We start from the raw sequence: 12877 nt of genomic DNA, 5'->3' as shown, positions 1-12877 counted from the left end.
TGATTGGTTTTCTTTAATTATACAATCTTTCAATAACCATCAATTACGGTGTTTCTCATCTGCCGAGCGTGCCGCGTCTGACATTTCTTTTTATTAAATTACGTTTATATAGCTAGAGCATATAAAAATTTAATTGGCTTCTTGTGGGCGAAATTCGAGGGGCGCAAGTTCATACTCGTTTTTTTTTTAATAATTTTAAACCTAGCTATGCAATGTAATGTTCAACCTACTGTGATAAATAATAAATTTAGGAGTTTCTCTTTAAAAGATTGGCAACGAGTCAAATATCATAATACATGTATGTGTAGAAAACACTCTTTGCCTTTGACTTAAAAAAAAAACTGTCAGAAACCTAATACAATATACAAGAGCAATTTTAGGCATTCCCTTAAAGTCTGCCTTTGTAAAATATCACCTATATCAGAACCACAGGATCGCAAATATTGGTGTGCACCGTCCACAAAACGAGCCCGCATCGGCTTCTGAAATTTTCAATAGCGAAGCCTTTTTTAAAAAATTCGCCAGTTTCATGGAATATTTTGCAACGTTTTTACTTATTTTTAGTTCGAAGCGCACTTTTACAAAGTGATTTTATATCGTCCGGTGAGATGGAAATCATGAGCGAGTATGTTTTCTTATTATTGAATTAAAATATGCGCCTCAAAGGAAAGTTGGTTGGCTGGAAAGATATTCTGTTTATAAATATAACTATAAAATAAAATAAAAAATTATAGCAGTTTTAATATTTTCATGCTTTTATTATTACATTTAATAAAATCTTCAAAATTATTTAGCAAAATCAAAGAGCTATAATAATTAAGTCGATTCATTCCGACTCAAACGATTTTATGACGTAATCTATTTATTTTTTAATAATTTTAAAATTAGAACGTTTGAAATAAAAGTATGTCAATATATATTCATACGTTATTTAAGTCTAGTCTTCTTATTACAAACACCGAACGATAAAAGTTTTCAGTAAAGCGATAGTTTTGCACTTTATTCAATTGGCTCAAGAGAGGATTTCTCGTTCATCCAATAGTGTAGTGAGACAAGGCAGGTAACATCGACTAAAGCCTGTAGTGGTTGTCTACAAGGCAGGAAGTCAGGGTCGAACTAAGAGCGTAATCATGTAAGTGCACTGGGCTCATAGCCAATTAGAAATATGGTGAAATTCATTTATTTGCTTCTACTGAAATTACATTTTACTAATTGAAGATTAGATACCATTATTTTTTATTTATATAGTAGTTGCTGATTTGACTTCGATTCACGTTCTCAGTGACGTTTTTTCTAAAATTATTGGTATTGTGTTGGTTTTTTTTACCTCTGACCAAAGTAATAAATAAAACTAATTCTTTGTGTGATGTTTATTATTGTTTTGTTTATTAACAATGATTATATTTTATATAATATAATTAAAGATTATTTCACCAGAAATCAGTACCACTTTCGAAGGAATTGGCAAATTCGTCGTTCGTATTTGGCGCTCTTTCATCAGTTGTTTCATAGTTCGTTAAATCGAATTTATCTGCTAAGAAAGTATCGGCTGGATATGTGACAGGCTTTTCTGTTGAAAAGAATGAATTAATTCTATATGTAACTGGTTTAGGCGTGGTTGTTGTCGCCACTGTTAATAAATTATCATTATCCTTTGTGCCTTCTGTGACGGATTTCAAGACATCGTGTATTTTCGTTTCTTCTACTGTTTTTCTAACTTCAGGTTGTGGTTGACAATAATTATTCCAAAAGTACCATCCGTGAGGACAGATGAAGATTTGAGGATACAGATTCCCATGTCTCGAAAGACATACGTAGTAGTGGTGTGGGCTGCTTTCTAAGACACCTGATTGGCCGACTTTTCTACAACTCGGAACTGGCCTCTGGTCACACTGACCATGCTTTAGTTTTATCTACAAGAAAATAAGCTGACTTAGAAGAATATATTGTGTGTGAAATAAATTATTAAATGTAAATTAATTTCACGAGAATTGTTAAATAAATTTACATGTAAATACTGAATAGTAAATTATATGATAGCAAAAACATATATGTTGAATAGTTTTGGTACAATTTTAGTTGCGTCTAAATTTTTTTTTACAATTTTGATAAAAATGCCACTTATATTTAGCTGGAGCACGTTATAGATCTCAAATAGTACTATTTTTTAAAGTAGAATACACGCTTGCGAAAAATTAGGACAAACAGTATAAAATAGTTTGTACTTACTGAGCATTGAGCAATCTTCGGGTCATAGCCATAATGTCTGGGACATAACGCTGCTCTATGGTCTGCCGGTCTACCATCAGCGAATTCATCTGGCGGGGAACATAAGTGAAACTTCCTACAATCATAGGCGTCCGGAAATATGCCGACCTGCCGAAACATCATTAACCGTTTAAATAAAATTGTTAATAAGCCCTCATTAAAATTATTTCCTTAATTATGTTTTATAATAAAAAACAAAAGAGATTATATAGCGGAAAGTCATTGATATCATATATGTGACCGCAGCTTTATATGTGGAGAGCCAGTCTTTATTTTTTAAATTGGTAAGTGGTCCACCTCGCACGTTAAGAAACTTTAACCATATGCGTCTAATTACAATGGCTTACCCCCCCTTGAACAAATCAACATTAAGTTTTTCTGTTTGATGAGTGGGTAGTACCTACCCAGACGGTCTTGCACAAAATCCTACCACTAATTAAAAATAAATACAAACTCGAAACTCACCACATCGTGAAATGTCAGAAAGTAATATGCGGCATTGAATCAAATAACAATAAAATTATATTTTAATGACAAACTCATCAAAATTGCCGAGCACTCAATTGGTTTTCAACATTTAACATTATGAAGTGAGTTACAGAATAGATCGGTTGCTTAACATATATTAATACAGTATATTAAATACAATTGGTAAATGACTTAATATTAGTGATAATAAATTTTATTAATATTTAGAAAATAAAACAAAATTAATCTATAAAAGTTGAGCTAACTTTTTTATATTAATTTTGAAATCTTTTTACAAATGAGATCGATCATTCGTTAAGCTATGATACAAATACAATTGTTTGCCTAGTTCTTATCTGAAACGTCATTTCACGAATCAAGGACTCTCGGTCTCATTCATTTGGAATTTCCACAAGGAAATTTATTTGTATTTTTTGTATTAATTAAAATAAATGTGTGTTTGACTGCAACTGACACAAAGAAGTGAAACTTTTCAATTCATTTGTTGGCTTCTTTGTCGTGCCGCATTGCGATTCTAAAGAAGTTTAACTTCATAAGGTGCGTGTAGTTATGTACATGCGTTAATAGATTTTTTTTATTATTTTTGTTAAAGAATAGTAGTCATGCTTTATGAGATATTACTAATATTCGTATTTACGCCTCCGTTTAAGATTAAAACTAGTATTAAGGAGTAAATGAGCGGTGACGGCTATAGCCCAAGGGGTCGGGATCGGTATCAGAATCCTGCAATTTTTTACATCGGTAGGCGGCCCTTAAACCATTGGGCTATTGTCGTTTAGTTATACTTCTTGGTAATACGAATACGATATTTACCCATAAAATAGATTATTTTCAGTTTTTGCCGTACCATACTATATTATTCATCAGTCTTTGGCGAGTGAACATACGCATAAACTTATATGTAGCTTTCTTTTGCAACTACAACATAGTATATGTTAAAAAAAAAAATTAAGATATAATATAATTTTTGGACATAGTAAACTTTCTTTTGTAATATAAAACATAAAAAAACAATTGTAACAAAAAAATCGATAAGTTAAAGTATGGTAAAAATAAAAAAAAAAGTAATGTGTTAAAATAAATTTTATTCGCGCGATTGCTCTTAACAAAGTACCGCTCGCGTTCAGGCGCTTAAACGCTTATACAACACATTCGCCATCGTTGATAGCTTATGCTGACTGTATCAAGTCTGGGCATTTCATTTAAAATATATGATGTTACGATTCGAAGTTGTATGTAATTTTTTTTACTATCCCGTATAAACTTATATTTATTACTAGCCAGTCTAAGGTTGCACGGGTAGAATTAGGAACTACATAAAAACAACACTATTGGTATCTGCGGCGCATGCTAGTAAAGCTCCTAGTCGGCATAATTTTTCTCGACATCTTCTTCGTATTTCGCTCAATTTATATAAAAACTGTTATGAATAATACACCTAAACCTTCCTTAGATTCAGTGCATTGGCAAACTATATGAAAATATGAAATTTATTCAATATATACAGTAACTATTTTAATTGATATTTGTATATATATTTATACATGTTTAGTGATAAAAAAATATGAGTAAATAAAATAAAAAATATTAACATACCTCAAAAATGGGTTTACATAGGATTATTAGAATCAAAACAACCCTAAATCCTTTCTTAAAAATACTGTACATTAGAAAATGAAGGTTTTTTTTTAAATTTCAAATCTAATATATCATAAATTTTACCCTGTATTGATAATATGTAATTATTTATTAATTATTTAACGACTTCCTGTATTAGCTATGGATATTGGATTATAATACGAACTGGAATAAATAATAAAAAAAAAAAAACATGTAAACTGCTAATTCATCATAAAAGCAAAAAGTTTTCTGAATAATTCCAATTTTCTGGTACATTTTTCTTAATTTTTCTCTCTAAATGAACCACCTACAAACTGAAGTCATCAACTTATGGCGTGACAAAGTGAAATAGGGATTCATTTTTGATATCATATAGATATACAAGCAGTTGAATTACGTATTGAAGTCGATTTATTGGTCAGCTCCATGTGAGTCAACGTCGCATGCTTTCCAGCATATAAATCTTGAAGAAAAAAAAAAACGTATATGCATGTGCTTATTTTCGCGATGGCAAAATCTATCAAGTTTATAAACAATGTTAATGTTCACATATAAGATATATTATATCAATTTCATAAAAAGTCAGTCATACATCATGACTCTCAATTTCACAGTGCACTTTTTCGCCTTGACATTTTCGTCGTTTCGATTGTATGTCGAACTCATCGTTGCTTTAAATGTTTTCGTCGTAAACAATAGGCACACACAGATCTCGATAAAAATACACTATTTTGATAAAATATAATTGCATAATCTCTAGTATTTATTATTCTTAAATGTTCATCTTTCACATACATTGCATTTTAAAATTCCTATTTAATTCTCAAGGCCTAATTTTAGTGTGATCTTATTTTATATAGTTTTTGAGTGTAGTTTTTTGGAATTGTAAATATTGTTGTATATTTTCTATCAATGGGCAAAGAACTAGACGTAAACATATCAAACTTACATTTAAATCAAGTTCGAACCGGTTTTATTATATTTTATTATATTATATTATATATAGTACTCAGGGATTTAGAGGAGCGCTACAGCCTCGGGTCCTCAACAATAGAGATCATCTTAAGATAAAAAATTCTTGTGTTTTACTATATATACTTAGTTATGTAGTTTATGTTTAATCTGCCCTATATAAAACTATTCAAAAACTCGACTGAAGAGACTGTATCATTTATTTGGAAAACAGTTAGAAGTCTCAAATTCTTTGTTGCCCTGGAGTCTCCAAGGCTAAACCGTAATAGTATTAGCTGAGCCTGAAGGTTATGCTCACGTTAAAATTTGATTATAAAATTATGTTTGAAAGAGAAAATTATTGATTGACGTTGATGACTATTGCTTCTTAAAGTGGTAGTGTAAATATAATATACTCTATAACAAACTCATTAAACAAAAAAATCAAACGTAAACAGAACGCGTTCAACGATATGGACTTTCAGCTTTACAGCGAGCCGTGGGAGCTTAACAGCCTGATGCTTTTGAGTCACATAAAATGTTGCTATATCACACTTTGAAAGGCTTGCTAGTAGGAAATGCAGTTAATTCAAACCCAACTCTAATTATACTTGTTTTTTCTAGCAAACGTCCCGGTGACTCACTTATGTCAAGTGATTACCGTCGCCCTGGACATTTACAGAACCGGAACTTTCAATGTGTTGAGGCTTTTGGGGTATTTTTTATTAGACCTTTTACTTTTTAATAATGTTATAAAACACTGTGAATTTATATATAGTATATCTAAATAGTTTAAATGTAAAATGTTCTAAGGTAGAAATTACTTCATATCTTTTATTTTTATTTGAAATAAATATTTTAATATATTGTCTTTGATTTAATTTATTATTATTTTTCAATTAAATAAATATTCAATTTTATATCCGATTTAATTTCTGCGTTATTTGTATTTTTTTTAATTGAAACATTTTCATACTTTTTTATACTAAATTTATAATTATTTTATTTAATCTGTGCTAATATTATGAGTACACTCAGAGACTATCTATAATAATTAGTAGAACAACTAGATATCTTAAAAAAGTGTTACTTAAACATGCACACAACAATATTACATCAACTGTTGATTTTACTGATAAATACATTTATCTAAGGTAATGTTTTTTCATGTGTTTTTATGTATCTTACCTGTTCGCAAATGTGTTGAAATTTCTGTGTTACAATATCGCACTCGGGGACAGCTTTACTGGAACATTCTTTGAGGTGAGCGTTACATGTTTGTCCATTTGAGCACTGTTGTAGAGGTACCTAAATATAAACCATTATTAAATATTAAATTAAAATCAAAATAAATCAAAGTATTATTTCATATAGTTTAATAAGCTAAAGTACGTTAATAGTTATAAGTACTAGGTAGTAAATTTAAATTAGCTAAAATCAAAAAAGGGTCATTCAAATTGGCCCGAATAAATTTGAATCGTTATTACTGGTTTAATAAAATTTTAGCTCTAGTTCGTGTTTGGGTATATCAAGAGTAACCGGCAATGATTACTGACTGATCACTACTACAGTTTTTATCAATCATATACCTACAGTATGTCAGTATATCTTGTATGAATATCAACAAATATGACTCCAAGCACTGTTATAATATTCGAAAAATCTTTTATGAAATAATAATATGAGTTTTGAATATATTATTATTTCACTGTAATAATAATATATTAATATATTATGTTAATATCTACCTCTTTCAATATCTTTTTCTTTCCTCTACCTTAAGGTTGCCTGGAAGAGATCCCTGTTTTAGCGATAAGGCTGCCTCTTGTGCTTAAACTATGTACATATATGTTTACTGGTGTACTGTAAAGACTATTTTGATTTGATATGTTTTGATGTATTGATACATCATAAACATAAGCCTTATTATAGGAATTACAAGGTATCACTACCATGTTGTGAGAAAGGTTTTGAGAATGGATGTGGATGGATATATAGGTAGGGGACGACCCAAGAAACGATGGATGGATTGTGTGAAAGACGATATGGTTAGAAAGAACGTTACTAGTGAGATGACGTCCGACAGAGAAGTATGGAAGAAGAAGACATGCTGCGCCGACCCCAGTAAAATTGGGATAAGGGCAGGAGTATGATGATGATGACTACGATCTAATTTTGGATCTGATTTGGAGTGAATATCAAAATGGCGGCTAATATAGATTGAATACCGCGGGCAACGACCGATGCGTCGTTGAATACGTTTTTTTCCCAAATACTTTGTTTATAGTATACATCGACTTATTTTTATTTGGTTATGTTATAATAATAGTTGGATTTGATTAAATTTTTTGTAAGAGACTATTCTAAAAAGGTCACGTGCAAGACTCTACGACAAGTATACTCTGATTGGACTTTTTTATGTTACAATCATTTCGGTTCTGTTTACATGCTTTCAGTGAACAATTCAACGCGTTATTTACTATGGTTCTGAGGGTGCAGCCCCTTTACAGACACTCCGAGTAGGCTTTTTAATATGATTGAGCCCTTTGCGTAGGGAATTCAAAAAATGTATTTCGATCAAACGCGACATTACACGGTAATAGTATACGGATGCATTGAATTTGAAAAAATAGTTATTTCCATCACGGCGGCTATTCTCATGGGAGACCGACCAACGCTGGACATATTATACTGCACATGTGTGCGCACAAACACAGGTGCACTCTCAGTTCCGTCACTCATCCGATGAGACGCCATATCCGATACGACCGGAAAGAGTTCAGGCGCAGCACCAATACTTTTACATGGCGTCGCTCGGGGGCATACAATTTCTAAACTTTGGCTTATTAGTGAGAATTTTTCAACAGCAAAACCCTATGATGTATTTATTATATCGCAAAGTAGCAATGCGTAGCATTGCTATGTCTCAGTACAAGGCGTCAGAGAAAGTAACAACTAATATTCAATTAAATCTCTCGTAAATCTTAAGAGTAGTCTTCGACTTTGCTCGAAACATTTTTTTATTATTTTTTATATTTGTTTTGGTACTTGTTATTCTATTAACTTTATAACGTATTAGTCCCCTACACCTAAACATATTTTTTTACTTCTTACTTCCGTAACATATTTTATTAAAATCTAGGCTTTATATAGTTTTATAGTACCTTTAATATGTGTTTTTAATTAAGTTGTCATTTGAATTGTAATCATATGTCATTTCACCAATCATCGAAATACCACTTAGTCTGTATTTACATGACACCTATGTCATGTAGTCTGTGTGTGCATGACACCTAAGTCATGTATTTGTGTGTATTTTGTTCGCGATTTAAATAAATAAATTACTATTTGTAATTTAGTTCCAACCAATGTGAAGTTTAGCGTTTGACCAATCCGATAAATATGTCTCGTTTAACTTAGGACTTATTAGAAGAGAATGCCTTTCGGTTTTTGCCTTTGCATTCAATTATTTTTTTAATAAATTTGATTTTGTTAATGTTTTCAGCTACTCGCTTTACTTAGCCATAAATACTTAATAAGGTGTGTTCTATTTATATAATAAACTTTCATATTTTCCAGTATATATGCCACTTAAACAAACGTCGCAAATTTAAAAAACAAAAATATTTTTTAGAGTCTTGTTATCTCGCTCCAATTAACGCCTAATTATCGCCGAGAGATAACGAACAGAGCGCTTATTAGTTCAACGCTTGGTTCATACTTGAAATGGTTATTTTATAAATTATTTTCGGAGTATTCCTGAATTGGTTGCGTAGATAGCTACGTAGGGCAAACCGGCGTAACAGGGCCTCCACAGGTGAGGGTCCCTAAGAACGATGACTATTATTAATCCCTATAAGTTACTGATAGAACAAAAATAAAAAAAAGTTTTTTTTTTTTTTTTATGTCATAGGTGGCAAACGAGCAGGAGGCTCACCTGATGGAAAGTGACTACCACCGCCCATGGACATCTGCAACACCGGGGGGCTTGCAGGTGCGTTGCCGGCCTTTCAGGAAAGAGTATGCTCTTTTCTTGAAGGTTCCCAAGTCGTATCGGTTCGGAAAAACCGTCGGCGAAAGCTGGTTCCACAGAGTGGTTGTGCGAGGCAGAAAATGTCTTAAAAATCGCGCTGTTGTGGATTTTCGGACATCTAGGTGGCGATTAAAATGTTAGTAAAATACGAAATACGCCCGATTATTTCTCATTTCTATGCCGCATTTATCCGCCTAGCTACGGCACTGTCCTGAATATTTGTAAATGATCTATTTCTTCTAAACAGATTTTGCTCACAGCGGCTATTCACAACATCTTCTAGTCAACTGATAAATAGATCACAATAATTATAGAGCAGTTTCTATTTTTATGGAATAGGTAATTGGTCACCATTGCAAGAAATATTAACCATTCCTTACATCTCCAATACGCCACCTACCCGGGAAACTAAGTTATGATATCCCTTTTGCCTCTAGATACACTGGCTCACCTACCGTTTAAAGCGGAACACAAGTAAAAAACAAAAGTAGTTCTGCTTGACGGTTGAATATATGATGAGCGGGTGGTAGCTACCCAGACGGGTTAGCATAAACCAAGTAAACCAGTGCACCAAGTAAACTTTCTATTAGCTCACTCTCATATCTCGATTGGATGGCAATCCAACAAGATTAGAAAGAGCAGGAGCATATCTCCATGTGCTTTCCTTTAAAGGGATGAAGGGAAATATTGACAACCCAGGACCTAAAACTAGGGTCTCGAGATCACTTTTATGATATCAGGTTACAAATCTGTGGTGATCAAGACCTGCGTTTTCAATATACTGGGCCATCCAGGCTTTTGATATTATATTGCAACACACCTATAAAATTTGTTTGAGTTATATAAAGTGATCATATTTACCAAAAATATATTAAAGTGGCATTAGTCCACATAGTACGTTCCGTCGACAGATTCTTCGATGAAATCTTTGTACCAGAAATAATCCCTTTTCCAAACGGTTTTTATTAAAGTTTTTCGGTAGAAAAGCAAGAATATTAAACCTTTATTCCCTCGAAATGAAAAACTTTGGGATAAAAACCAAAAATTAGATTATTGGGCATATCGTTTCATAAAATCCTTAATATTGTTATATTAAGAATCATATTAGGGTTTATCGTCCAATCAATTTGTGTTTATGTATTTCGCTTACGTTTCAATTACTTACTTTAAGCCATCCAACCGGTAAAGGTATGCAACTGACAGCATGCGTACAATTTTGACATGCCATTCCAGCTTCCGTGCAGACACCCTCTATATCGAGTTCTCCTTCCCCGAGAGACCTTCCTAAAGGTACAGCGGCCATGCGGTTACCGGACATCACCCCTCCCAAATCGAACGACGTTGACTGCTGAAACATCCAAATATATACGTTTATTTAACCTATAAAGGACATAAATAAATAAGTCACTTGGTGATAAGCAATAGCGTTTGTAATAGTATTAGGCAAATTGCCTCGCGCTAAAAGCCTTCGGAACTAAGAGTACTAGCCTTGGCTGTAATGTCCCTCGTGGCATTAATAGCACAAGGACATCCATTAGGAAACCTTCACAGCGATATGTAAAGAATCGTTATGTACGAGGAAAATCTAGAAGTTTTGGGTAACGACACGTACAGTTGGATACATAAGATGTCTCTAAATGCGCTATAATTTGATATATTTTGAGTGTAATACAAATAAATCATTGGTTTCCAAATAAATACTATAAGCTATATAAGTATGTATATATCCAAGTACACGTAAATGATCCCGAGATGCCCTACCTGGATTCCACTTGCTATGTATGTTTTGGGAGTTACATAACTTACCGCTTGCAGTGGAATAATGTTATAAATATTTAACAAAAAACAAAAAAAAAATATAAATTAAGAGAGTTCTGAGACAAAAAACATAGAAAACATATTACTGACGATTTGATAACCTCCTTTTTTATGTCGGGTGATTATTTTTTTTCGTCTAGTACGCTGAAATGTAAGCAGGATATGATTTCTTAAATAGCCTGCGTAGATTTCAGCTTTTGTGCGAAGACTCATTAATTCTACCAACATAAAAAAAAATTGCGATTTTTCATTTCATTTTGATTTGAAAATCGAAGTCATCTCTCACCTTATATTCATACTCACACAGACGTAAATTATGTAAGAATCAGAAATTATATCTGAGTTTATATGAATGTACATCGCAATGTATTTTCTTGTTATATGCACTTACAGTAACACTATGGAATCGTGAATCCTTTATGCACATTTTAAATTGATCCTTATTAAATGGATAATATATGGACTATTATTTTGACCAAGGATTTTAATGTTGACTTTTATGACATTCTCCTGATTTAATGGTAAATAATTTTATCTATCTATATATAAATTATTTATATTATATACTACTTACGATAGTATTACACCCGAAGAATGATATCAAAAGTAATTTTAGCCACATTCTGACACAACTGTTTCTTTCGCATATAATGTCACACTAAACACAATAATTTTGGTAGACCTCAAACTGTGATCTTTTTATCTAAAGTTACTTGGACTGATAAGTAATAAAGATACACTTGTTACGAATTTAAAGTTTAAATACGTCTTCCTTGTTTCATTTGTTTTATGTTATAAATGTTTTAAGAGTAAGATATACTGTATTGATTTAATAATTACAATTCATAACCATGAATTTTATTTTAATGACTCGAACAATGAATTCTATTTACTTCATATTTATAATGATCTTATAATTATATCAGTATTAATTACGTAATATTATAAGATAAAAGAATCGAAGTTATTTGTATCTGATCTGAAAGAATTGCTTAATTCTCTAATGTTTGATATTGAAAGGTATTGTGAAATTGTTAAGTTGATTAGCAATGACGTTAGGCTTAGTATACATGGCGCCGTATCCGCGTCGTACAGCAATACGATTTACACCAGCGCCGCGGCCGCACCGCAGCTGCGTGCAGCGCAAATTCGCGCAGTAGTAACCCAGAGATCACAGTGCAGGGGGTCAATGCGATCGTAACTGTGACGACGTTTGATTTTAATAAACAATTATTAATTGTAAGTAACAAAATAGCGATCTCAATAGCTATCGTGAAATAGGGGGAAAGAAAACATAATTTGATGTTAGAACTAAATAAGACTTTCCCTCGGCGGTAGGGCTGTGTGCAAACTTGTCTGGGTAGGTACCACCCATTCATAAATCCTACCGCCAAATAGATACGCTTAGTATCATTGTGTTACGGTTTGAAGTGTGGTTGAGACAGTATAATTACACACACACACAAGCACAAGGTACAAGGCACAAGGGACATAATAATATACTTTTCAAGGTGGTTGGCTCATTATCGGTATAAGGAATGTATAATATTTCTTACAGCTCGACAAAAGATGTGTAAATATGCGCGATTTTTGTTCATATTGTCCGATGTTATATAACACTAGCTTTCCACGCGCTTTAGCTACGCGACGTGCACTTCGCGATGTAAACGAACCCTTAGTGGGTGCGCTTCGTTGAAG

The 12877-nt window shown here is 32.5% G+C and overlaps 1 protein-coding gene across 2 annotated transcripts; it reads right to left on the bottom strand.

Moving 5' to 3' along the window:
* Positions 1-1403: 1403 nt before the first annotated feature.
* On the bottom strand, positions 1404-11959 carry LOC113394893 (uncharacterized). Of its 2 annotated transcripts, none has more exons than XM_026632348.2 (5): positions 11754-11959; positions 10527-10709; positions 6517-6636; positions 2230-2376; positions 1404-1913 (listed from the first exon to the last, which is right to left on the bottom strand). In XM_026632348.2, exons 1-5 carry the CDS (start codon positions 11799-11801, stop codon positions 1431-1433), a joined length of 981 nt encoding a protein of 326 aa, XP_026488133.2. In that variant the 5' UTR covers positions 11802-11959; the 3' UTR covers positions 1404-1430. The 2 variants fall into 2 exon arrangements, with proteins under 2 accessions (XP_026488133.2, XP_026488134.2); XM_026632349.2 differs by having other exon boundaries at positions 10527-10706.
* Between the last annotated feature and the right edge of the window lie 918 nt (positions 11960-12877).

Source organism: Vanessa tameamea, chromosome 9 (genome assembly GCF_037043105.1).
Source record: "Vanessa tameamea isolate UH-Manoa-2023 chromosome 9, ilVanTame1 primary haplotype, whole genome shotgun sequence".
In the NCBI taxonomy this organism is placed as follows: Eukaryota; Metazoa; Arthropoda; class Insecta; order Lepidoptera; family Nymphalidae; genus Vanessa; species Vanessa tameamea.
The sequence above is the reverse complement of the archived record's forward strand: the minus strand, read 5'-3'. Positions and strand labels throughout refer to the sequence as shown.